Genomic DNA, 24452 nt, shown 5'->3' with positions numbered 1-24452 from the left:
TGTTAATCTACTTATTATTCTCTTTTAAGTAGTCTAATTAAAGGACTAATTAAGGCATTAACTTTTAAGTGAATAAATAATGAGGTCATATTTCACTGTGATTTCTTACTTTTCCGTGAAGAAACCTTAAAACGATGAGTATCAGAATTTTTTGAAGCACCCTGTTGCCAATGCTCTTCCAAAATGTACAATTTATTCTTTCTTGTCACGTTTCCTGAAAATATTCTGCCATAATTGTTACAGGAAATCAGCTGATATTCCCATACTGTAACATCATTTCATCTCTTATTGTGTTGAAATGCTTTCAGAAACGCATATTCAGGTTCAATAACTCACTGATTTATAATACATTTAATATATTTATTAGTAAAAGTTATTGATTCACGAATAAAAAAAGACCAACAATTTTCTGAAGTCATTGTTGCTGGGGAAATATTGTTAGGTATTTTGATGCAAATGCTGTTGTCTTGCCTGCAATGCTTATTTATTTTTATGTTGGTTCAAAGGATGTTAATAAAGTCGATTGTGACGTGTGAAGCCACGTGAGGACCCAGTATTATTTGTAATTAATAACCTACTGATCATTTTTGCAAGCAAACGTGGTTTAATTGAAGAGACACGGCTTGTTCATTGAATGATTTTAGAGTGCTGACACATAAAATAATCAGACCTGACGAAATATATTCTCTAAATGATGTGGAGTCTACTAGCTTAAAGCTAGCTAAAAGCTACTCGCAGTGATGTTAGCTAAAACCTACTTGCTTGTCCGATGTGAGGAAAACCAATTGTTTACCAACTTGAAAGTTTGGACTGAAAATGCAAAACTTTAAAGTAAAAAAACAACAAGCAAAATAAGCATTTGAGAATTCCCTCATTTGAGCTAAAGAGCCCACTGCTTACCTGGCTGAGACTTCGGCTTTGCTAGGTGCTGGAGGGCGGAAGAGGGGCTCTGCTATCTGCGCAGTTTAGTATATAAGGTTATGTACTCTACATAACAGCATGTATATGTGGTAATTGAATAGGCATATTACCCTGTTACGTTTTAGATAATATGTTTATGCAGTAGCTGTTCAACAGGTGGGCTCATTAACAGAAAACAGTGGCCAGTAGTAACAAAGTGTATAACTGTAGCATTTGAAGCTTGGCAGGCATTAAACCGAGCCCAAAACATTTGTCTATTGTGATTTATTTTTATTGGCTTGGCTTGTAGGCTTATATGTTTTGGTACATAAATGCAACAACTTGATCGCCAACAGAGGTCAGTGATAGTCATATAAGTATCAGTTTAACATCTGCTCACAAATAGCCCTACATAAAGTTCATGATGGACTGAAATACCATCTCTAGAAAGATGGGGCCGCCCCATCTAGTGGCAAACTTGTGTAAATGCATTTTGTGAGCTGAAAAGGGGAGACTTGAAGAAGAATCCCATAATTCCTCTTTATTTCCTGATTTAAGTGTGTGAATTGCTCTAATATAAGATGCAAACTGTATGCGTCAGCTCTGATATATGGATCTATTTCCCATTAACAAGGATATTTCACCGAAAGGTATGAAGCATTATTTTGCCATTCTCTCAACATGAATGATTATGAGTTCTATTGTATTTATTTTATCTTATTCTAAACATGATCCATTAAAAAGAGAAGAAAACTGTTGTCCATGCAGGAGGTAAATATGACATAGGAGACAAGCCAAGTAAAGATTAAGGTAAATAAAGAAAGACAGATAAAGACATATGTTGTAGTAAACTATCAGGAGGTACTGGGTTAAGATTAAATAGTTAGATATTCTCTTTCCACTGCAAGTGAGTGCAGTTGTATGCGTTAGTGTGTGTGTTTGTACAATACATAACCCTGATTCTGTTGTATTATATCAATGTTACTAAATGATTTAAGTGTCAAATATCAATATAAAGTCAGGCACAGGGGATGACGACAACACAGAAGTGGGAAAGGAAAAAAAGGAATGAAGATAGGAGGGAGGGACTGGAATGGCCATTCAATTTCCTTTTCTTTTTTCCAGTATGAAGAGCAGCCTAACCCCTTTGGAGACTGAAATTAATAATCCTGAAGAGTTTGCCCTCCAGCCATTTCCTGAGTGAGTGAGACAGAGGTGGAAAGTATTGAAGGATAAGAGAGATAGATTTGAATCTTACTTCCCATGTGCTTTCTATATTTGAACAGGACAATGATGAAAAAAAAGAAGGGAGTTGACCTCTTTAAAATTCATGCCAATGCCAAGATGTATTGTAGCCATTATTTCTGACAAGTCTTGAATTTAAAAATTCCTTTTTTTTCTCCTTTCAGTCGTTGAAGCTGAGAAAGAAAATGAGCTACCTGATCTCCACTGATGCCGCAGACCTCACTGGGGAAGGGAAAGAACTTTGTAAAGGCAGGTAGAGATATAGACATGTTTGTACATGTCAAAAAAGAAACCAGGGAAATCCAGCTGACGTTTGGCAATCTGCTGTATATTTCACTCTGAGGCACTCTTGTCCATCACCACCAGTCCATACACATGAGTGAGTCAATATTATCAGCGTAAATGATCTTGATCAGATTGAGTTGTTCCAAATATAAATGTAGTTTTTTTAACATTAAAGTTTTGGCTACGTCATTCATCTTAAACCATCTAAAAGATGAAATGGTCCTTTGTGTTTATGAGCAGCTTTCATAAACTCACAGGACCAGTAAAACCAAAACAAATCACTGACAAAAAAGCTTGTTTGTTGGCTGTAAATGTCACCCACTCATGTCTTCAATCCTGTGCCATGTCAACTATGGCCTCTGAAATGCCCATGGCTATGGTAATACTGCCCTCCAGTGGCCATATGCAGGGACAACACCAGCCCAATAGGATGTCAAGGGGTGACATCTTTCCCCATGTAATGCCTGGTCCTGTTCTTCTTCAGTTCCCAACCAATCCTATGACTTTTGTCACTCAGTCTTGTCCTTTTTCAGTCTTGTCCTGTCACTTTTATACCAAATCACATTTCAATCAATTAATTCACAGCGTTAAAGAACCCAAGTAAGTGCAGGTGGGGCAAGCAAGTCTTAAAAATATGGCGGTGACAATGTTGAGAGTTGCGTCAAACCTGACTGACCAGTGGTGATCTGACTCCAACTGTGGAAAATTGGTGTAATTCAGAGTCTTGCAGGATTCCAGATCAGATATCAGCCTTTAATCTGTACCAGTAAACTGGAGCTTATTGTCAGCAGCTGAGGGGCATGTTGAGAATAAGAGGGTTTAAGTCTCTTTGTCAGTCTCGTGACATTTCGTTCAGAGACCATTGACATCTCCTTTTACAATAGAATCACTGTTAGGTGTCGACTGCACAAGCAGGGGGGGCTTCTCCTCTAATTACTCTCACCTTGTCAGTGTGGGTGAGTAATACTGTAGGTGGTGTAAATCATTAACCAGGCCTCACCCAAGCCTATTTGGATCCCTGAGCAGCTTTAACAGCCCTCTTTCCCCCGTGTCCCAGCACATCACTACGATTTCACAATGTTGTGTAATACGTGACAGCATAGGAGGAAACAAATCAAGCAAATCAACATAAACAATAGATGTTTCTTCTTACATGAAGGATGTGAATATATAATTAGTACAGAATACTTGAATAAACACTTGGGTTAATGACCATGAATTATTGTGACTGCAATTTATCGTTAAGTGCTTCCTGCTGTGGATGTATAGCCACAACATAGACAATAGTATACAGTGCTGCAGTCTAATACTAATGTACGATGTCACCTAGCAGTATGTATGTTGTAATGCTGTGGTGTCGTCCTACAGAGTGAAGTGTGTCAGTCATGTACACGAGTTACCAGCAATAAAGTTCACTGGAGATGTTCAGTCACCAGATCATGTCTCCCATGACGGTTCCTGACGTTTCCCACAACAAAGAAAGCTTTTACGTATATTTTTATTGGTATATTGAATAAAATACAATTTAGAAAACGTAAGAAAAATGACAGCTGTGTAAGATTCATGGACTGATATTAGTCATATGAAAAAAGACAGCATGAATATCTTAAGTAACCCATCCAGGCCTACTGTGCGTACTATGTAAGTCATTGTTGACTGTAATAAAAATTCCTTTTTGAATTATTTTCATTTGATATTTATATTAAACCTGAATGGGATATTTGTTGGGCTTTAAATGCAGTTGTGAATGTGTGTGAATGTGCGCGCACCTTGATGTCACCAAAATACAGAAGACATGCAAAAGGACTTTACCTTTGCCTTGGCCAACAAATGAGTTGCTGGGCCCCTTTTAACCCCCCCAGTTCACAGTTGGTTATAGGTGCTGGATTCACCTGTCGCAGTGGTTCCCGGTTCCCAACCTTTTCAGCTTGTGAAAGCAAAGCAAGTGCATTATTATTAAACTCCCCAGTGGTGCATAAAGTACCTAAAATTGGCCACACATTAACAAAACACAACATTAATAAGTGAAAATATGAAATTATACTTTTACTTTTGAGAGGCTACCTACATTTTGTGATGATGCTGATAATATTATTGTAAGTGGCATTTAAATGCAAAACTTGTAGCCTAATGAAGTATTTTTTTAGACTAAGGATCTGAATACTTCTTCCACCACAGTCAGAGAGACACTGTCAGTGCATATATGTATACAGTAAAAGCTGAATATCAGGGGGAATCATTAAAATCACTCAAACATGACATGTTACAGGAGCAGAAATCACCCTAAGCTCTAAAGCCACAGTATCTAGGCTGTATTTTGTGAAAGGGAACAATAACATCTACACCGCCACTTCTCCCTATGCCTTTTTCTTCTCCCACCAGGAGTCTGCTGTCGTGGGAGGAGTTTGCACTGGGACCCACAAAACTTTTGCGTGTGCGCGTGTTTCGACGCCACGCCTCTGTGCGTTGTCCTCCGCGCGTTGATTTCATACCAAACTCATACTTGGCATTCCGCCTTTTTTTTCTGTCAAACACGACTATTTTTTTTTGACGAGGAAATACTCGCGATTCGGAAAGCAAATCTGCTGTAGAGACCGATAAAAAAAGTGTCAGGAGAGGAGTGTGTGCCTGTAGCAGCGGGGCAGGAAAGCCATTGTGAGGTGAGTGCGCTCTCAGATAGTTCTTTGTTGTGTGCTGCAACTTTCATGCTGCAGCAGCTGCTTCGCTTCGTGTGTGCTTGAAGTTTTGGGATATTTGACATATCTCGCATTTTCCCGCTGCCGCTTTGCTGATTCAGAACCGTGTGTGTTTAGCAAGGAGTTGCTCTTTTATTTACTCGCCCCCCCGTGCTGTAATTGCAGTCACTTTTTCGGCGTCTCTCGGACTTAGTTTGGAGTTTGTTGAGGTATTATTAGCCCGCAAGCTAACCAACTAGCATGCCAGCTCGAGTGTGTTACCAGTGACTTGACCGTAGCTCATCCACTGAAATATAGAAAATAACATTTCTCCTTACACTTTAAAGTGTTTGTACGATGTTTTAACAACTGCTTGGCCCGGTTACGTGTACGTTTTCCCCCCCACTTTGGATCAAAGGCAGATTTTATGCCAACTCACAGTTGGCTAAACGGCTTCCAACCGTTGAACGTGATTTCACTTTTTTTCCCTCTACATGCTCGCAGATGGGATTCATTTCTTGTTATTTTGAAAGTGTCACCAACGTGTGAGACTGGTCTTACGGGTTCAACAGAAGTCAGAGGAATGGGGGGGGGGGGGGGGGTCACACCTTTTTTTAGTCTCCAGCACAACTGTCCTGACTGAATTATTGTTGTAAGATGTGACCTTTTACTTATCATTGACGTGCTTAAAGCCTGATCGATTTACTGTCTACAATCTACAAAGGTAGTAGTAGTAGTAGTAGTAGTGGTGGTGATGGTGGTAGTAGTAGTAGTCAGCTGAGGTGGCCATGTAAATCTGAAAGTACTGTGATGAAATCTAGCTTGGTTAATCATAATGTCACTGCTGTTCCCATTGGAGCAGAAGGCAGCCCCTAATGTGCATGTGTCTTGTCAGTGTTTGCTGAGCTCATAGCTTTATTTAGCTCAATGCTCCTCACTGCACTAAACACCTGACCTTTTGGCCACTGGGAGCTATATTGAAACTGGCAGGGCCGGGGTGTATGCCATCAGTGCATAATGCCCCAACTTTGCATGCATTCACTGCTGTGGCTGTGATGCATCAGGTTCATGACTTCCCAATTCTTAGCCAAATGGCTCAGCAGTAACCTTGCACTTAGTCTTGATATACACTTTCTGGCCACAAATTCTACATTTCTGAAGATGATAATGTGATACAGAAGCTGTTACAAAGGTCTGTCGGTCTCCAGGACCTCAAACAGAACATTAAGGTTAATCAGATCCAGTCAAGACGATCAAAAATCTTCCCAGTTGCCGACTTCTCGCACAGTAAAACTTTGAAGACCGTCACATCTCCTCCCCTCGAATATCACAATGTTCTTTTAGGCTTTGCTCTCTGGGGCCCGTCTGATCTCTATGGCAACAGCACAGTCCCGTTAGCAGTGATTGAATCTGGGAAGGCCCTGTGCAAGAGTGTGTCCAATAAGCCCCACCACAGCAGGGGAAGCTCTGCGACCACACTGATCCTCTGTGGTTCTTCTGTGGCAGGGACCATGTCCGCCACACTCTGGAAAACATTACACACCGGGCAGCATTCATGTTGCATATGTGTGTCTGTGTTTGAGGGGACTTGGAGCATCCTCAACAATAACAAAAGAATGTGTAATTTCCTCATGTGTCCTATGCAGGCAAAGTTGGAGGCTTCTGGGGAGTTCATATGGTGCAAGTTCTGCCTTTAAAACTAGTTTCCATAGGATGATTAGCTAAGGAAAATTAATAACTGGTCTCACCATCACTAACTATGGTCAATTTGTCAAATATCTTCTTCCATCCACTTGTATAACCTTAATCACTAGCCCGACTGGTCAAGTCTTCATTGACCTTGGCCTGTGTTTTTATACATTTGCAAGCTCTTAATGTTTTGCCATTTTTCTCATCAAGTCTTTAACCCTGAATGCCAGGACTATTAATACACCCTGTTCCCAAGGAAGCTGTTAACAGCTTCAGATGAATCTGATCTCGCTCTTAGTGTGGAGACATTTGGAGGCCAAGAAACCTGTCACCATTCTCGGCAGGCGCAGAGTTAATCCTGATCCTGTCCATCCGTCACAATGTGTGTGATGTAGATAAGCAAGACAAAGTGCAGGGCCACTCTTGATCTTCTTGACCTGCCTGTTGTTGGGCCTCATTCATAAAACTCACAGATTTAACTTTACATATATTTGCATTTCTGAGTTGTCAGCACCACTAAAAGTGATAATAGTAAGGCCCTCTTGTAAAGATTCAACATAATGCCCATGAAATTAAGTGTATATACATTTTCCGTAATTATATGTAATTTGCATGGTTATGTACTAGGGCTGCAACTAATGATTATTTTCATTATCGATTAATCTGCTCATTCATTTCTAAATTAACTGTGTTGTCTATAAAATGCCTTAAAATAGTGAAAACTGGCCATGCTAATATCCCAGAACTTAAGGTGGCATCTTCAAATTCCTTGTTTCATCCGACCATCAATCCAAAACCCAAAGATATTCAATTCATTGTTATATATGAGAAAGAAAAACGGCAAATCTTGAGTGAAAAGACTTATTGATCATCAGAATAGTTACAGATGAATTTTCTGCCATTTGACTTGTTTATAAATCGACTACTGGATTAACTGACAGACTGTTGAAGCTCTATGGAACGGAGTTGTTGGTTGACTTCCCTCTGTCCAGTGGCACATTAGACTCAGACACCGGAGTGTTAGGCTCTAATACTCAAGCCTCCATTGCCTTGATTTTTTTTTTTTTGGTTGTATTTTTATATTAAACTGCCTTTTTTAACTTTATCACATGCAGTTCAGTGCTAATAAATCAGTCAAGGCTGCTTTGACACCCTCCTATGCTCTGCCTGTTCCTCCACTAAAATAACATTTTAAAATATGTCCAGTCAGATAGGAGTTTTAGATTGAGAACGGACTAACTGTATTTTTATATATGCTACTTACAAAATGCTTGCAATGCCTATCTGGTTTAAGATCAAGAGATTTTCATCTGGATAGCAACGAAAGAGTGAGGGGGTGGGGGTTCAGAATCAGATGTAAGGTGTTCATATTTAAGCAAATTTAAGAAACAAAATAGATTTCCAGGCTATTTTTGTGGGCAGTGGTGTGTGCTGGTGAGTTCCAGCTGTTTCTGAGTTGAAAATACAGAAATTGTCTCTAACCACATAAATGTCTACTGTTTATTATTACGTGTACACAGACTATACACTTTATGGTTTGTATATGTTGCTTGAATAGATTATTTAAAGCTGCAGTGTGTTGTCAAAACATCCAGGAGACGGCTGCATTAATTTCTTTAAACCTCGCTGATTGCGATGCCTTTTTTTTGCTAAATTTATCAGCTGTCAAAACAAATACTGCTCTCTGCTCTCACATAGTGGCAGATATTTTGGTGTAATGCTTTTTTAATGTGGAAGAGAAGCCGTCCTGAAAACTGGGTTCAGGACAATCATTGCCATTTGCAGTGTTTCTATTTCTTTTTGATGCTTGGTTCTTGTTTTGAAACGAGTCAGTTGGAGACATTAAAACAGTCAGCCAGAGAGTTTTCAACCAACGCATGGAACTAACGTTAGCTTTATTAGGCACCTAGCTACAGCTGATTAAAGCTGCTTGCGTAATGAGAAGTCTGCTTTTGTCTAGCTCTGTATGAAATCAAGGAGCCAGTTATTGTAAACTGCATGCTATGCGAGAATGAAAGTTTGACAGGTGTAACAACAGTAACTAAGAGGGCGGGGCTTAGCAATTTAATTCTTAAACATGTCTTGTCCTGTGTTTTCTAGGTGTGTTGTGGCCGGAGCCGTCATCATTGCGTCGGAGTGGAGTTGCCGTGGCAGCCCTGACGGGGCGCAGGAGGAGGGTGGCGATGGAGAAGGACTGGGAGACGGGCCGGACCGTGGACTGGACGGCGACCCTGAGGGAGTATGGAGTCCAGACATTGAGCAGAGCTTTCAGGAAGCTCTGGCCATCTACCCTCCCTGCGGCAGGAGGAAGATCATACTCTCAGACGAGGGGAAGATGTATGGTGAGGAACAACAAATTTCTGTCCTAACAAAATGATTGTCGTCCAGCTATCCTATCCATCTCTTCCCTCGGCCAGTTTTTTTTCTTTCATATCAAATTCAGAGGCCAATATCACTCTACCCTGCTTGGGAAGGGTTTTGACCAAACATTTTCTGTCATAGATCAATTTTAAGAACATTATATTTAAAGCTTTTTTTCTAGTAATAAAAGCAAGATTTTCACAAGGTTTACTGTACAGATTGTTGGGCACAGTGTCTCTGCAGGACACCGCTCTGCAAATGCACATATAGTACTGGAGCATCAGTCCAATTTAATCTATCTAAAGCACATACTTGGAAGTGAAAATACCCAATATAATTTGCCATTGCACTGCATTCAGCTTGCGGGAATTACCTATTTTACTGCTTGTAGTTTTGTTTATAGTGATGTCTGGCTCACAGTGAAATTACAATATATAAACCTTTGCCGCTGTGTCTTAAGGGAAAGAGATTTTCAAGGTAATCTATGGCATGTAAAGCATTGTACGCAAAACATTGTTTACACTTAATTACAACGAATTTTTAATTGTGAAGTAGCACTGTAAAGCCATGGATGATTTACATTTCGATTTTGTTATTGTTTTTCATTTGTCATGTTTCTCTTCAATAATGGGTTTCGATAACAGTTTTAAATTGTACTTGTGTGAGGCTTTTGTGGTTAGTGGCGTCCCTGTCTGCAAGCTGTACAGTGACACTGATTAGTAAAAATAACTAATTAGTAAAAAGACCTTTTACGGAATGATGAAACTTTATTCCAAGGAACCTCCACAAAGGCCAGTAGTGATCCGCTGCATGTACATGAACCCAGTGGGTTACTGATCGGCCTTGTAAAGACCTCATGGTTTGTGCCCAGGTGATCTGCTTGCAGGTATTTTGAGAGTGGACTATTTAGCTTTGAGGTCAAAGGGCAGCCAGCACTGACGGGGTCAAAGGATAGACATTTCAGGTCAGGTTAGGGTTAGCATATGAAGAATTTGCGTGATTGCTCATTTTCCCCAGGCACTAATTACTTAAAGACTAGTTCATATTGATCTATGGGACTGAAAAAACAGTGTTGTAGTGTTCATTTTTCGGGATGTTGCCTGCGAGTAGAGCTTTGATTTATTTTTGAGTTTCTTTCTACCTTATTGAAGGCTTTGGCTGGCACCCAACATTCCTAGCATTTTTTTCTTTCTTTTCTTTTTTTTGGTGGTGGTGGTTTAGGGGGGGGGGGTTTCACATTCCCTCCTGCAGCAGCCTGTGTCATGCATTTGTGTATGTATGAGTGTGCGTTGGGAGGAAAACGGGATATATGATCCCATGCGAAAGAACAGGAAAGACTTTTGAGTTACTGCCTTTTAATACAAAACTGTAAGAAACTTTTTATTGGTTTTGATTTGTGAAATCATACTTAAATTATGTATTATTTCGATTCTAATTTATATTATAAATAAATACAAAAAGTATCAGTTTATTTTACAGGTTATAGAATTAACAAAATAAAAACAGGTGACGAAAGAACACTACTACTTATTATTATTGTTATTATTAACATCTAACATCATATTTGCCACCCATAGCATACACTATGATCACATTTTCTTAAATGAATCCAACCCTACATTTAGTCATCAAGGGGAGTATAACGTTTTGAATTACTGCATCCTATAAATGTACTTTTTAATCTTGTGTGTGCACATTAGTAGTGTGACTGCTTTAATCACACTTAAGCTGCGTAAAACATGTTACAGAAATGATACATTACATTGGCAGATTGCCAGTGCGTCTTTTACAGATTAACAAATTGAAGTCCTTTTCAGACATGAAGTCAACTGGTAAAATTGGCAGAAAGTCTGAAAGTTGCTCATGTGGATAAATACAGATATCACAATCAAGCAGTTAGAATCATTTAGTGCTTGTTTCATTCAAATTCGAAACAGCTATGAAAACCAGAAAAATATTACATTTGAACTAAATATAAGAATTTTATAATATGCAAAATCCCAGACTCTACTTAGAAAATATCAGTTTTACCTCAGTGCATCAGAGTATTTACCTCCTCCCGCTAAACTAGGCCAGTCGTAATTGAGCTCCAGTGTCTGTGCTGTCTCTGCTCTCAGTCATATGTTACTACCATGGTGTCAACCTGGATTATGGTGTCAAGCATGTATTCCCAAATAAGGATGATCAGCAGACAGATCACTTGCTCTTGCACTCACAGGGTGACGCAGATAAAACAGAGGCTACTTGTTTTCATGATGATATTTTAGTATCATGTTGGTAATAGTTTGTTGAGAGCGTGTTGTTCTAACACTTGGGTAATTTTCCACCTAATACTTTGTGGTGGTTATGTATTTGATTGCTTCATATTGTAAGGAATCCGTGAGTTTTTGTCCCCTTTTTGCATAGGTGGGATGCAATAAACATTTTAAAATGTAATGCAGTTCAAAACATCCTCAATTACGACCTAGTCTCAAGAAATACTAAACACTGCAAGGTTCAGAAAGGTCATATTTGGTGCTGGCCTATTTTGGTGGATTGCAGTAGATTGTATAGCTGTTCTTGATGTTGTATCCACCTTTTTTTCAATTAACTGTATTTAATAAACTTCTAAAAATGACACTTAAGAATGCTCTAGAGAGCCAACTTAAGAGTAAAAAGTTATACTCTGAGTGTGAAGAATAAGACACATTTATCAAGCAACTTACTGCTACTTGCATTAAAGTATAAGAGTAACATTCAAGAGTAGTTCTCATGTGATGTCACATTATATACTCACAGCGGAAGACCCAATCGGAGACAAGGATTTTTCCCACATGTTGTTTATTCTTTTCTTTTTTTCTTTTTTTTTTTTAATCATTGCATTTTGGAGGGATATGTTTTTCTGCCAAAACAAATGTTTTTGTGAAATCTTTACATCTTCAGTAGCAGTTAGCTAAGGTGAAATGAACAACAATCTAATATATTAGTAAATATACAAATAGTGATTAGATAACTGAAAATTGGTTGTAATGGAAACAAACAAAAAGTCATTCTGAATTATTCATATTGCTTCAGCTAACATTTTATTCATCATGATCAATGATCTTGTGTACAATTCCTTCAAAACATGTCTCAGAAGTGTGTGTTCACCTCTGTTTCTGTGCTGCAGCCATCTACGATCTACTCTACTCCACTGGAGCTATCTTTAATTTAAGAGCATTTTTAAGTCCAAAGAAATTTGATCAATAGCTTTTGGTTCTTAAGTTTGTGATTGAAAGTTTAAGGCTTACTAAATAAAATATTTTTGGGAATGTGGTTGAATTCCTTTGGGACGGGTGCCCATTTAAAGCTGGGACTAACTCAAGTCGGGTGAAAGACTCATTCAGTCAAATACATATTTGACAGGGCCTCTTCACACCCTACCGTGAGAGGGTCATGCTCCACTGGTCCTAAGTGAAATATGCTTGATATATGCAAGACGTCTTGCTGCTGTGTCACACTGACTATTTTTAATTATGTAACTCCATTGAAATAATGACCAAGTTGAATTCGAGTTTGTTTAGTTTTGCTATCTCGCTGGCTCTCTCTCTGTTTGTGAAGTCTGCCTCTCTTTATCTCTGTCTCTTTTTTGATGAAAATCTCATCTCTAATTTTCACTTGGAAGCAAATGAGTAAACGCTTGAATTATGTGGCAGAAGAGGGGAGAAAGGGAAAGATAAATTTACATGAAATGACATGATTTTTAGACAAACAGAGTTACTTGCAAAGGAACTTCAACTTGTAATGTATTGCCATGTTTCCTATCTCATCTTCCAATGTGCTATATGTTCTTGCGCCAATATGTAAATCACACACACACTACAAACATGAACATGAGTTGACTCCTGATGAAAAAGCGTTTGGCCTTTTGTGGAGCAGCAGTAGGCTGCAGCAAAGTGCATGTGTCCTGTTTTGGGAATTGGAGCAGACTGCTGGGTCTGAGTCAGCCCCTTCTGTTGATTTTGGGGAATTCTGGTAACTTCACAGAGCTGATGTGAGTCAGCCTGAGTCCCTATAGCATCACTCCACTTCCCAGAAAGAGGGATGGTGATGTTGATGATGTTAGTGCATGTGTAAATGTGATTTTAAATGATTCCAGCCATGGAATTAGTCTGTGAGGCTCAATTTGTCTTTGACCTCTCTTTAGTGTCTCTCTAATTTTGATAACACAGCAGAGTGAATAGGGAGTTGCTCACCAGTGACGATTGGAGGCAAGCAGATCATCAGGTGTGGGTTGGAAAGTAGGGGAGGCAGAGAAAGAAAGAGCTGACCATGCAGTCTGTAGTGACCGCATTTTGGAAGCTTAACTATATTCCCACCTCTTGTCCATCTCCTGTGGAGCTCAGCCATCAAGCAAATCCAAATCTGACTCTAAATGAACACACAATGTCCTTAATGAGAATATCATACAGCCACAGAAATTGAAAGCTTGACAGTCCATGTAATTATGTGTGTGGGGGGGCGGTGCAGTAGACTTACAAGAGCCTCACCATCTTCTCACATCGCACACTAAAAGTGCAGTCGCATTAAACTTTCATATTATGCTGGCATTATTTCAAATGCAGTCTGGTAATGGAAAAAGGATCCACATCGGTACAACCTAAGCATACTTTTGACCAGTTGAAATCCTCAATGTCACTGTGACCCCTAGGCTGAAAAACATGAAGGACTCATGCTGTGTTATGATTGTACTTAAGAAGATTAATGTTGTAAGATACAAACCAAAATAGAGACTTGAGATCAAATACTGATTAAGTTTGGCTTAATGTTAATGTATTGGAGCACCCACTCCCGTCATCATTGCCTTTTAGGTTCATAATTGTTTTGAGATTAGTTGCACCAGTGTTTAATAAAACCTTTTGACATTTATTTGAGTGGCTCTGGATGCATGCCAACGCCATACATCAACATCATTTCATTTTTCATTTCTGACACTCAAAAAATATATTTGCCGTTTTACAACTGCTCCTTTTCCAGTTATTGTGTATGGAAAATTTTAATAATGGTATCTATTACTTTCTCAATTCTAGGTCGAAATGAGCTGATCGCTCGCTATATCAAGCTACGAACAGGGAAGACGCGCACACGCAAACAGGTATGCACAGATGTAATTGAAGACAACAGTATTTACATCAATGTTTAATGTAATAGGATTACTTCCTGACATGTTTTCTAATTTGTTGTAATTTACCCATTCACCTTGTTAAAGTGATTATTAATACACCATGGCTATTTAAAATGGCAAAATCAACCTGTAAATGTGTGTTTTTTTCATGGGGGTAACCCTGGCCCAATAGGTGTCTAGTCACATTCAGGTTCTGGCACGTAAGAGGGTACGAGAATACCAGACCAGCATCAAGGTGGGTGCCCACTGAATCGACTCTCCCTTCCCTCTGTAGTCACATCCCCTCTTCTTTTCCTTTCCTTTTTCCTCCCATCCTCTTTCCTTCATCCTGTCTTTTGTCAGGTCTCTAGTCACCTGCAAGTCTTGGCCAAGAGAAAGTCACGTGAGATTCAGTCTAAGCTCAAGGTACACACGCTCACTGACCATGCTAGCTGCTTCGCTGTGCATGTGGCCCAAATCCAACTTAACCCATCAAATCACCATAGATGTCTTTGTCAGAGCTTATGACAGATTTATGCTTCTCTGTTGGAGTCTCACTGTACATACTAGAGGAGGCTCCATACGTACATTGGGAGTTCTGCTATAGTTGACGTGCACCTCCTCAAAAATGCAACTACATGTCAAGAACTGTAACTGGTCAACTTTGGCTAGTTGAACGTTTTCACTGCCAAGGCGGCATGGAACAAGTCAGAGAAGGACATTTTGTTTTCATTAATAGTAGACAAACTTAAATAATAAAGCATGACTTTTAGTGTTGTGGTGATGCCAGGATTCCTACATAGTCATCTAAAGTAGGTCCACTGGAACACCTTTATGAAAACCCAGCTTACAAATAGTTAGGGACGTGATTATAATACCATCATTAGGGCACTGAGATAGTAGTTGTTAATGGCTGTGGGAACGTGGCATGGCAGGCGCAGGTTTTGCAAACTCGTTATATTTTGTTTACTATTTAAGTTTTACAGTGTGAAAGTCAGAAGTTTTCAATTTGGGGAAGAGGCTATTGTTATAATGCATGGCAGTAATGTTTATCCGTTTACTTAGTTCAAGAGGCTTGTGGCTTTGGACAGATAATTGCATGAGATTCAGTAGCCAATTTGGTTGACCTAAGCATGTGCATGGCTGTAGTAATTAACACGAATGTTTGCATACACACAGACATGCAGGGAGCTTTTTAATGTGCCCCTCATCCTTGTGCACATATGACGAATTTCAGTTTTCTCTTTTTAAATCACTTCTGACCTCCACGTTCTCGCTCTAAGACATTTCCCTCAGTCCTTTATGTCTTTTCTGTTTAAGCAGTTTTCTTGTGGTTTTACCATGTCCTGTAATAAAGGTTCTTTGTGACATCATTTTGCACCAAAGGCATTTAACTTGCTGCTCTCTAATACACATTTGGAGAGTGTAACTTGTTCAGATTTCCAGGCCAGTATATTTCCTGGTATAAATGTCAGCACTTAGCTTAATAGGACGTAGCTTGTCATGTCAATGTAAGATAAATTTTTTTCTATCTTAGTGTGTGTGTGTGTGTGTGTGTGTGTGTGTGTGTGTGTGTTTGACAAGGTTCGGGGTGTAGTCTCTTTAAAGAGTTGTATGTGGTGAGCGAGGTGTTTTTCCACATTGCCGAACAGTGAATCTGTGACCTGCTGTTGTTTTGAATGTACTGAAGTTAATTAATAATGTGTCTTCTTTGCCATAGGCCATGAACTTGGTAAGTTTTGGTTATACAACTAAAGTTTTGTGCTTCAGGCTTTGTGCTTTGTGGTTGGCATCACATTGCTGCAATGCAGTTCTACTGCCAGACTCAAAAATCCTGCTCATTACTCTTTTGTTTTTAGTGGCTTTAGTTAAATACTGGTGATGGCTCCAGTTAGCTCTCCTAGCCTGCTAGCTTGGTGCGCCTCCTGCTTTGGCATCCCCCTCCCATATCTGCTTTGCATTCTGTCCTGTCTTCCCTCATAGTTACTGCATCATGCTGAAGTACTGTATAATATGTTGGCTGGCTTGCTGTCTAAACTGGCCTTGAGGGTTGGCTGACTCTGGAGCGTTAACCTACATTTTACTGGATTTTTCGAGATGGAGAATTATTATTGTGTAACACTTTGTCTTTCTCCTTCAGGACCAGGTATCCAAAGACAAGGCACTGCAGACAGTAGCCAACCTTTCATCAGCTCAGATTGTGTCTGCTAGTGTAATGAAAGCCCAGACTCCGTTCCCTCCACCAGTCAGAGTGAGACACACACACACACACACACACACACACACACACACACACACACACACACACACACACTTCTACCTTCTGGGTAAAAGTCTGAGTAATACTATCTGCCCTGTTTTCCTCGCTCTTTGTTTAGTTTTGGCCCGGCCCTATGCCAGGACAGCCTGGACATTCTCAGGAGTAAGTATCACTGGCAGATTAGTTGCTATTGTTTGTTTTAAAATTTAGTGTCTTGTGCTTAAGCTCGTACAGTTGCTCATCTTTGGGTTCCTACTCTTCCTTTTTTACAGCATCAAGCCCTTTGCACAGCCACCATACACTACACTACCAGCCCCTGTCCCTGCACCCATCAGTAAGTGTGAATGCAAACCCGCTGATTTGAGTAATTAGCAATGATTATTGTTATATTAATTGTGTTTTCCTGGTTTAAATGTTTGGCAGGTTATGAGCCCCTGCCTCCCCACCGCCCCGCAGCTATAGCAGCTCCTGTATGGCAAGACAGAACCATCGCCTCAGCAAAACTACGGCTACTGGAGTACTCTGCTTTTCTGGAGACCCAGAGAGACCGGGAGGCGGTACAGACATCCAGACTATTACAATATAACAATATAAAAGTTTGACAAAACCTCCTCTCTTCCTTATCACTTCTCCTTCCTTCCCTACAGTATAAACACCTTTTCGTACACATTGGACCATCAAACCCGGGCTACAATGACCCCGTGTTGGAGTCCATAGATGTGAGGCAGATTTACGACAAATTCTCTGAGAAGAAAGGAGGCCTGAAGGAGCTGTATGAAAAAGGGCCGCACAACGCATTCTTCCTCGTCAAGTTCTGGGTCAGTACACAAAACCAGTGTTCTCACTGATCTGAATAACCATTCATTGTATTAGATAGTTTCTTTTAAGTTGTGTGTTATACATTACGTAGGTCCGTTCACAGTCTTAGGTTATAACCTGTTGTACCACACGGGGGAAGCAAAGCCAATGTGAGGCTGGGGCAGGTTTACACGTGACTTCTTCATTGGTATTTGCTTGTTAACGATACAAACCTTAGATTGATTAAAATACATCTTGAGGTCTAACAAACATGTTGAGTGAATTCTTCATATAACATTAGCAAATCTTTTTTAAGTATTTAATTTATCATTTATATTTCATATAAATCCAGCATTGTTTGCATCCATGTTTACTAGCTTGTGGTCTTCTTTGCTTTTGTTGGCACATGTAGCATATCTTGACATGTTATCTCCACCTGTTGATCAGTGGAATAGTGGGGACCCACTCATGGAAAAACGGTTCTATAGTGCTACTAGAGGTCAAAAACTCCTTAAACTCTCCTGCATATTTTGGTAAACAAGAAAGCAAGAAATGCACCGTAAGTTCCTTTTAGTGTTGCTTAGAGCATGTAATGGGACTTACTGATGTAAAGTCACAGGAATAAACCCTGATCCAGACATGTGCAGGAATACAAATCTTACAGATGGGTGTTTGTAGTGAGTGTATCTGCCTTTGGTATTGGCTTCCTCTGATTTTCCTCAACTTTCCTCTCTCTTTTCACACTCACGGCCCCTCTGTTTGTGCTCGTTTCAGGCGGACCTGAGCAGTGACATTGAGGAGGGTTCTGGTGTGTTCTATGGTGTGAGCAGCCAGTACAGTGGAACAGAAAACATCACCATCAGCGTCTCAACAAAGGTCTGCTCCTTTGGCAAACAGGTGGTAGAGAAGGTTGAGGTAAGGAGATGAACCCCCTTTTTTTAATGCACATAAAAGGTTTCATATCAAACCATATCAACGTGTGGTTTAATTGTCACGTGTATGTGTGGATTCCTCCCATTTAGACTGAATATGCACAGATGGAAGGAGGGAAGTATGTGTTCCGCATCCACCGTTCGCCCATGTGTGAATATATGATCAACTTCATCCATAAACTCAAACACCTGCCAGAGAAATACATGATGAACAGCGTACTGGAGAACTTCACCATCCTACAGGTATGTGTGCATGTGTGTCTGTACACCTCCTGTCATTTCCTACATCTGTATCTCTGGACTGGTGTTTGTTCATCTGTTTTATTATTAAATCCTGACCTCCACGATATTTTCGTCTTGTCCTGTCTCTTGCCAGGTGGTGTCCAACAGAGAAACTCAGGAGACTCTGCTGTGCATCGCCTTTGTGTTTGAAGTGTCCACAAGTGAACACGGAGCACAGTACCATGTTTATCGACTAGTTAACGACTAGCAGCACGTTGCTAGCATGCAGAGACTCTCCACAGACTTTTTGATACATACAGCATAAACACTATTTCCAGCTCAAACACACAGAATCCCCACTCCTCTACTCTAAACACACACTTGTTTTTAACAGACCAACAGTCACACTGTAGTCACACCTGTTGTTTGTTTAATGCATTTCCAGCGCTGCAAACTCTGCACACGTTTCTCATCAATATCCCATGACTTAAACACTAAAGTGAAATGAATTTTTATAGTAGTTGTATCATTCTTGGCATAATCATCAGTAAGTGTTTTGTTCATGGTTCGTTACCGGTATTAGGCTTGTTTTTTGTTTTTTTTAGAAATTTGATTCACTGACAAACATGATAAAAACCTCAAAAAAGAAACCAGCAAAAGGGCTAAACTATATTTAATCAAGTTTAATATGTGATATTGTTCCATATTATACATCATATACAATGGGAATGTGTCTGTGATACACTGCAAATGAATATTATCATTTCCAGGGAATCTTCCAAGCATATGCATTTACGTCATAGGTGTGACTGACGTGAGACGAGTTTGAATATAGGTTTGCAAACAAATCATTTAATCAGTGTTAATGTAACTCTGCCACAATGACTATTTCTTCTACAGTTTGTAGCATCTCTGTAAGGTAGGACTTGAAAGAGCCTATAATGGTGTATCCTCTATCACTGCTTATTGTGGAATCATGGTCTCCAGTTGGTTTAATAAGGATCATATGACAAAGTATGAGCGTGCCTCTTCCCAGAATGTAATGCACTACATGTAAAGACGTAAAAGTTGTATTTATGTTTGAAACAAGTGTAAAGAGAGCCATCATTTTAGGTGTGTTTGCCGTTAAAAGGTTTCCAGTGGTACAGGGTGTGGAGGGGAATGATCTTTTGATCAAATCTCAAGGAGGTGTTTAAAGTTTGGCTCACCTCATCTTTGTTTCAGATTCAGTTCACACTCGGGTGTCAGCAGCATTTTGAATGAATCTTTACGGTTCATTGACACAATACTGTTATTACTTCGCCTGTGTGGGCTTGCTGCAGTATTTCTACCTCCACGTGAGTTGGGATAAGAATGTGCTTTGGTTCATAAAGCCTTAACCTGAGGAGCACTGATGTATAGGATGTGTACACTACACTTGTAATGGTACTGTACAGCCAAAACAAGGTAAATAGACTCGTTTTTGTAAAGATGAACTATCTTTTTTTTGTATTTTACCAGCACAGCTAGAAGTGTTACTCTAAACAACATATATGATGGGTGTTTCGGTTGTCTCTTTTTCGATGTATGCAAAATGATGTATGGTACAGACCACACTGAGGTCACCCACAGTGCACTGGGGTAGATTTTCTGATAACACTAGCAAAGTATCCAGCTTACACTTGCTTTTTTCCTCCTTTTGTTGTATGTAATGTTTTTGGTTTCTGGTACACGTGGCTACCAGCATTTTACTTTTATATAGTAAAACTTATTGACTCCGTCACGCCCTCTCCTGGCAGGATTATCTTTAACCATGTGGAAGGTGACAATGATTTGGAAAGTAAGAGACGACCGGTTCAGTTTTAAATAACCATATTCACTGTGTGGTCAGCCACATTTTTTATTATTTTTTTTCCTTTCTGTGTATTCTGGTTGGCTGTGCCTCATCACTCCTTTGGTCAAGTATGCTCAGTGAATTAAAATCTGTGCCTTTATGCTGTACCAATAAAATCACATGGTGTTTGCAGAATCGTGTAGCCTTCACAGTCTTCATAGTAACATTTACACAGCTGATCTAAAAATCCTCCACATTTCTAACGTAATACTCTACTTCAGCGAAATTCCATACGTAGTCCCAATTAGGGCTGGGTATCAAACCTCAGTACCTTTCGAGTACCAACCAAAATGCGTCGTAGACTCAAGCATGAAACTGTTGAGTAATGAATGTTGGCATTGAATGCTTGGTCATATTCTTAGTATCAGATTAAAGGGTAAGAAAATAACTTTATGATCTAAATCATAGCTTTTATTGAAGCAATGCTTTTGTATCTGGTTCAGTGTTGGTACAAGAAGTAACACTGATGCAATTTATTTATTTGCTAAAGGGCTTTTATAAAATATATATTCCTCAAAATATGTTATTTGGGGAAAAAGTGTTGTTTTCCATCGGTTAGGAACCACTATCAAGACGGTATCAAGTCCTAATAAGCCTTTCCCAGAGTAGACATTTTGACATTTCCCAGTAGGAAAGGCACAGGTGTAAACGAGAAAATAAATGGCTGAATTGCAGTCATTCATTTCAGACTCTTCACCTGTAGTTTCTGTACTATGAAAATGTCTGCTGTTAAAAAGAACTATTTCTGTATCTAAGGCATTTGCCCACTTCAGTTTTCAGAATTGGGACTCCAGTGGTCAGCTTTCCCCTGTTTGTTATCCCAGATTAATTGCTTTCACTCTGTCATACAAAGTTTCATGCCACATAGGTTGCAGTTCTTATTTGACCTGCTAGATGGTGCTGTCACCTCAATTTTACAGTCTAACAATTTATTGTTAAAGTGGATAGATGAGTTCAGAGCCAGGTGTGACATATCCACAGTCATGCCAAGGATTTACCTTCTCTCCATATATAATGCTCTCACCCAATCAGTGCGTCCTCTACTCGTCACTCACATACGGGTCTCCCTTGACAGTTGCATAACCTCATTGGTTTATGTTTATGTAACACCCATGTATTTGCACAGATCTTTTGTGTGTACTCAAGTCAAACTGCTATTAATGTCATGATTCCTCCAATATACCAGATGGATCAGATACACAAGGGTCAAACAAAAGTACACAGATTTGTGTTACTATTATTATTACTACTATAGGTTATTCATATTGTCTGCTTGGTGTTTTGCTACAGAATGCTTTATTTATACGATATGTACACAATTCAAGGTATTTAATCTCCTTGTGGGAAAAAGTCACTGATATGAAAAGTTAAATGACTGTTCACGTACAAATAATAGGGATACGCTTAACCACAGATACTTCTGTGTCAGTCCCTACTGCTAATCCCTACTGCTACATACTTTACATACACAACACAATACGGCGCTGCTTCTGTAGGGTAAAGGTTGACATTTATCAACAGCTTTTCTTTATCTTGTCAGTCCCGATCATCAAATATATGTTCTGACTTCAACTTAATATCCAGTCACCCAACTCCTTAAACACCTGGGTGTGTACGCCTGTAAATCATTCTAAAAACGCAAACTTTCAAATTCATATGTAATATATTGCACATTGTATATGTGCTGGCAACTTTCCAAGGCATACATAGCAAAGTGTGAGTGATAAAGGTACATTTATTGAGGTGTGACTTCACACAATCTGTGCAACTGTCCATATGGTCTATATCCAAGCTCTAAGCTGGTTGTGACAATACCCTCTCTGTGACCTTTTGCTTGGGATTTGAGGCGTTTTCAGCACACCTTACTGTAACTTTGTCAAGGTTAGGAAACAACCTGTTCAACTGTTCACTCTCAGTCTTTTGGCTCTTCTGTTGGCAGACATTAGCCAGATTGGTAAATCAAGCCTTCACAGACGGATGTTATCTGTCAAACGTAATCTGTCTGTGAAGGCTTGATTTACCAATGCCATTCTGCCAAAACGGCAAATGGTGAACAGTGACACACACACCGCCCTCAGGCTGGGTGTGGTACCTACCATATAACACTGCCAACATCGCAGCAGTACAAGAATATAGCTACCAAAGTTAACAGGATGCTAATGGCTGTATCTCATGTTAAATCAGTAAATTAGTCATGAACTAACACTGATAGAGGTTTAGTTTCGTGTGGTAGTCACTTTAAAAACTGATAAATGTGTCTTACAAATACATGTGATTTGTTTTCATTCTGATCTTCAGCCATCAACTCTTATCGAACAATACCGCCTTGTCTTGAGCCTACAATCTCCCTTCCTTGTATGCATTTACACTATCGGGGGACTAAACAAATGATTTGAATTTTGTTCCTCCCTCTCTCAGATAAAAATCCTGGTAGGGATATTCCAATGGGCCTGAGTTTATCTGCGGCCACATTGACTTACATTGTCAGAAACACATACACACATCACAGGTCCATTACACACACCACATTCGTTTGTTACCTTGGCAGTGTTGAAGCGAAGGGTGTGGTGGGAAAATGTCACCTGCAGAAACTTAGCCAAAAACAATCCAATTATGCAGAGAGCATGTGCTCGTATTATCTCTTTTTTCCCCTCTCTGATGTCCCTGTCTTTCCTTCACCTCATCCATCCCTGTCCTTCCTGATTCTTCCCGGTTTCTTTACTCTCTCCTCAAACTGACTTATGCTTGCTCATGCCCTGACCTGTCTCACCTCTATCCTCAACAATTTGCCTGGATGCAAACCAGTAAAGTGAAAAGCAGTCCAGCCTTATCCACCTCAGAGGGCTATTTTACACATATGTTGATCAAAATATTAGCTTTTTCCAAAACTGTTGATATTCTGCACATTTCAGGTAATATGTTACTTACGTTGCTGTTGTTTGGACTCCTATTGGGGTCCGTTTTAAGTTAATTCTTTCATTGTACCCAGCTGACTTATGGAATGAATCACAACAGACAGCAGGGGCAGTTCTGGAAGATCTGGCTGGGTCTCAGTGGGGACGGTCCCTCTTCCAGATGGCTGAGAGGGACTTAAGGAAGCCTGGCTGTTCATTAAGGAAAATGACAAGCACAGCTAGTGTGCTAGTGAGTCCATATCTGGTTAGATCATACTGTAATGACTCAGAACATATGAAGTGGGAAGCGGATTCCATCCTGGTTTCCAAAATATCTGCTGTTTTCTACGTAAAGCATTAATCTGGAGGGTAGTGCAGCTGTCAGATAAAAGTAGAGGAGTAAAACATACAATATTTCCCTCTGTAAATGGATTAGAAGTGGGCCATAAAGTAACAGAAAATGAACACACTCAAGTGACAATGGTGGAAGACGTATTCACATCTTTTACATGCGTAAAAGTAGCAATACTGCAATCTAGAAATACTATGTTTCATGTAAAGATCCTGCAGGAAAATGTCCCCTGTGAGTGGTATACTATTATATATCATATTAATGGGTTATTATTACCGATGCATTATTGTGAGTAACATTTTACTGCAGTGGAATAAAAAGTACACTATTTCCCATTGGAATGTAGTGGAGTCTCAGTATAAAGTAGCACAAAGTAGAAACAGTAAAGTACAAATATATATATATATAGGCTAGAGTACTTGAGTAGCCTAAAGGTGAGTTACGTTCACCACCACTAGAAATGAACTTTGTAAATGTAGGCTATAATTTCTTGCAGCTCCAGCTATTGCCATGTGTCTACATTGTCTGTCTTTATTGTGTCGTCTACAGCAGCAGGTAGGAGGGGACAGAGAGAAAAAGACAAGACTCCTGCTGAGGACTGCGGGGAAGACAATAATGTTTTTACTCGGTATATTCTCTTCCTTCAACTCTAATCCTCTCTTGCACCACAGTTGTACACTTTAATGTAGCCTATGTCTGCCGCGGCCCCTCCCTTCCCTCCACACCTGAAGTAAACCCTCCTCGGTCCCACCTCGACTAGGCGCGGTCCGGAAGGTGGAGCTCACCGCCCCTGCTCTGGGAACATCTAGCCGACCTACATACTTGGCACGTCCGCTGCGTTGGT

The 24452-nt window shown here is 39.8% G+C and overlaps 1 protein-coding gene across 1 annotated transcript; it reads left to right on the top strand.

Moving 5' to 3' along the window:
- The first annotated feature begins 2352 nt into the window (after nt 1–2352).
- On the top strand, nt 2353–20497 carry tead3a (TEA domain family member 3 a). Its single transcript, XM_070909835.1, has 15 exons — nt 2353–2398; nt 4700–4747; nt 8873–9136; nt 14204–14268; nt 14471–14533; nt 14641–14703; nt 15998–16009; nt 16418–16528; nt 16656–16699; nt 16810–16871; nt 16961–17094; nt 17185–17355; nt 18110–18250; nt 18358–18510; nt 18644–20497. The coding sequence occupies exons 1-15, from the start codon at nt 2353–2355 to the stop codon at nt 18755–18757; spliced, it is 1491 nt and encodes a 496-aa protein (XP_070765936.1). The 3' UTR covers nt 18758–20497.
- The last annotated feature ends 3955 nt before the right edge of the window (nt 20498–24452 follow it).

Source organism: Enoplosus armatus, chromosome 8, assembly GCF_043641665.1.
Source record: "Enoplosus armatus isolate fEnoArm2 chromosome 8, fEnoArm2.hap1, whole genome shotgun sequence".
Classification (NCBI taxonomy): domain Eukaryota; kingdom Metazoa; phylum Chordata; class Actinopteri; order Centrarchiformes; family Enoplosidae; genus Enoplosus; species Enoplosus armatus.
The sequence above is the reverse complement of the archived record's forward strand: the minus strand, read 5'-3'. Positions and strand labels throughout refer to the sequence as shown.